This window comes from Mizuhopecten yessoensis, unplaced genomic scaffold, assembly GCF_002113885.1.
Source record: "Mizuhopecten yessoensis strain PY_sf001 unplaced genomic scaffold, ASM211388v2 scaffold7149, whole genome shotgun sequence".
Lineage (NCBI taxonomy): Eukaryota > Metazoa > Mollusca > Bivalvia > Pectinida > Pectinidae > Mizuhopecten > Mizuhopecten yessoensis.
Genome location: NW_018406905.1, coordinates 42,353 through 44,828, shown reverse-complemented (window position 1 = coordinate 44,828; position 2,476 = coordinate 42,353). Strand labels below are relative to the sequence as shown.

Below are 2,476 nucleotides of genomic sequence, written 5' to 3'. Positions count from 1 at the left end.
CTGTCATCCTATACAATACGACTGTATCACTCCCTCTGTAAATCCCAGAAACTATTATTATTATTATATAGCATTGTAATACATCAACACATACAAATATTTAACATTTGGTATTACATGGGGGCTGGCATAATTTAAGCTAACGGTAATTCAGCTAACTGGGAATGGCAAGATATTATATGATATTATGCAATATCTATATACTCTTGCTTTCATGTCCCAGAAGCTGAATTACTAGGAGTATGTATGGGGACTATATACCGCGTATGTAAAACTGTAGTGTATTCGAGCCGCCGTGAGTCTCGAGAGGTGAGCCACACAAGAGTCACGAGTTTCAATGGAAAACCCATGTGCCACACTCGGTCCGATGAACCCCAACCCCAATAATTAGATACAACCAGACTGCCAGGTCCGACAGATGTACAGACCAGACCAATCGCCGTAAGTCTCGGGGGTTCCTTCGCCGTGAGTCGTTTAAACAGCCTGATTTTATACTACACATGTACACTATCTTAATAGATAGTAATATAACACTTGGGGCCAAAAAACGTAACAATTGGCCGTAAAAGTCGAAAGGGTTATTGAGTAGTGGATAGCCATTTAAGACCTGTTAGCTATATATCATGCCATCTCCTAATATTATGCGTGAAGTAACTGTTGAAAGAACATTAGCTCCTAAATAACTTGTTTATATAATATGTATATAGATGGATAAAGGCTGGTGGCGGGGGATGGTGGCGGTTCGATGATGTTGAGCTGTCTAATGGTGGTACGTCTTTCACCCAGCAAGAAAATGTTAAAACTGACTTTGGTGACGCAATGTATGTTTATTATCTTAATTGCAGCGCATTATTCCTGCAACCTGATTGGCTAAGATGCTGATGCTAACCAGTGGTCAATGACCTTGGCCTTATCTACATTCCTGTGTTCTGATTGGCTACATGTGCTGATCATGGTCAATGACCTCCACCTATCACTATACTTACACTGTGGTCATGTATGTACATGCTGATCTGTATTTATACACACATGCTCTGTGGGCTGTGAAAGATGGTATTATATAATAAAATACGCAAGTCTGTGTTACTAAGTTAGTAGCCTGAAGTCACTGTTCTCATTGTAAGATATATACTGAAACCTATAAATGTTGATCAAAATATTGTGTGTAAATTATTTGTAGTAAAGGGTACAGTTTGTGTATAAACTTGTTTTTGTACTTTGTGTATACAAACTCAATTTATTTTCCTTCATAACATATGTACATATGAAGGTTCAATGGCCAGGAGTATATGATTGAGTTACAGGCCACTGTTTCAATAACAGTACAGTTACAACTTAAATATTACCGATTTCTGTATATTTCCCACCTGTCTTTTCAATTATTGGATTCTTTGTTTTTCGGTGATTGAATAATCAAACTTATGTACAAGTAAGAACAGCTATATCATAAGGATTTATGACATCTGTTATTTTTTCAGTTTCATAACCTGTCATTTTTGAGGAAGTATTCATTGATATTCGCCATTCATCTTTTTCATATAAAAAGAATCCACCACACGTAATGCATATTCCAAACACTGTTGATGGTATGAAGCTGCACTGCAACCCCCCCTCCCCCCCAAAAGAAGGAAAAAAACCTGATGATCTAACTGATATTTTACTTTATTGTCGATTTAGAAAATACAGTTCGCCTCCTATACAATACCATCTAAGAAGAAGAGCATGTTTAGTTTCTTTAATCCTAACCTTACCAAAATCTGTCCAACGTTTCAAAACAATAGAGCGAAAAAAGTTTATGACTGTTTTTCATTAAAAATGTCTGACAATCCGCACCTTATAACGAATACATGAGAGAAACATGTGTGATGATATTTCCAGATGCTAGAACTATCTGCCCCTCCGTATTCATTGACGCCGTTTCAACTGTACGTTTTACTAAACGTTCATCCTTAGTTGATGTCGATGTTTCCTCGAAGGTTCCTAGGTACTCTCCCAGTCGTGTGATTGACAGTGTCCCAGCTCCTCCTTGAACAACGTAGAACGATCTAACGGGGTTACTTGTAAGGGCATGTACATGCCACAGTGATCCTCCTCCTAGTGAAGAAAACGTCCTCAACATATATCCTCCTTTATCCAAAACAAACAAACATCTCAAACCGAAATCTGACACTAATAAAAGTCCATTCATGTTAATGGTTACCTTTACCGGATATCCGAAATAATTTCCTTTGTTCACAATTGTCCCGGTTTCCTTTGGCGTTTCGCCTTTGAATCGCATCAGACAACTGTCCTTTGAAGGCTCTTCCATCTCATGCCCCACAGGCTGAGACGTCATACAGACTATCAGGGTGCCGTCGTCCGGGGAAACGGCAACTCCTCGTGGATACAATTTCGTGAAAGAGCGCAGAACTGTCATCTAAACGAATGGACATAAACATTTGTTTTCAAGATGACAAAATCACAATTAAGATCTGCA

At 38.5% G+C, this 2,476-nt stretch overlaps 1 protein-coding gene across 1 annotated transcript in view; it reads right to left on the bottom strand.

Annotated features, from left to right (window-relative positions):
* Positions 1-1,656: 1,656 nt before the first annotated feature.
* Positions 1,657-2,476, bottom strand: part of LOC110453185 — a 5,982-nt gene continuing 5,162 nt past the window's right edge. The window contains exon 3 of the mRNA XM_021502034.1: positions 1,657-2,416. Coding sequence (XP_021357709.1) covers positions 1,835-2,416 — 582 coding nt within the window. The 3' untranslated portion in view covers positions 1,657-1,834. The remainder of the gene's footprint in view (positions 2,417-2,476) is intronic.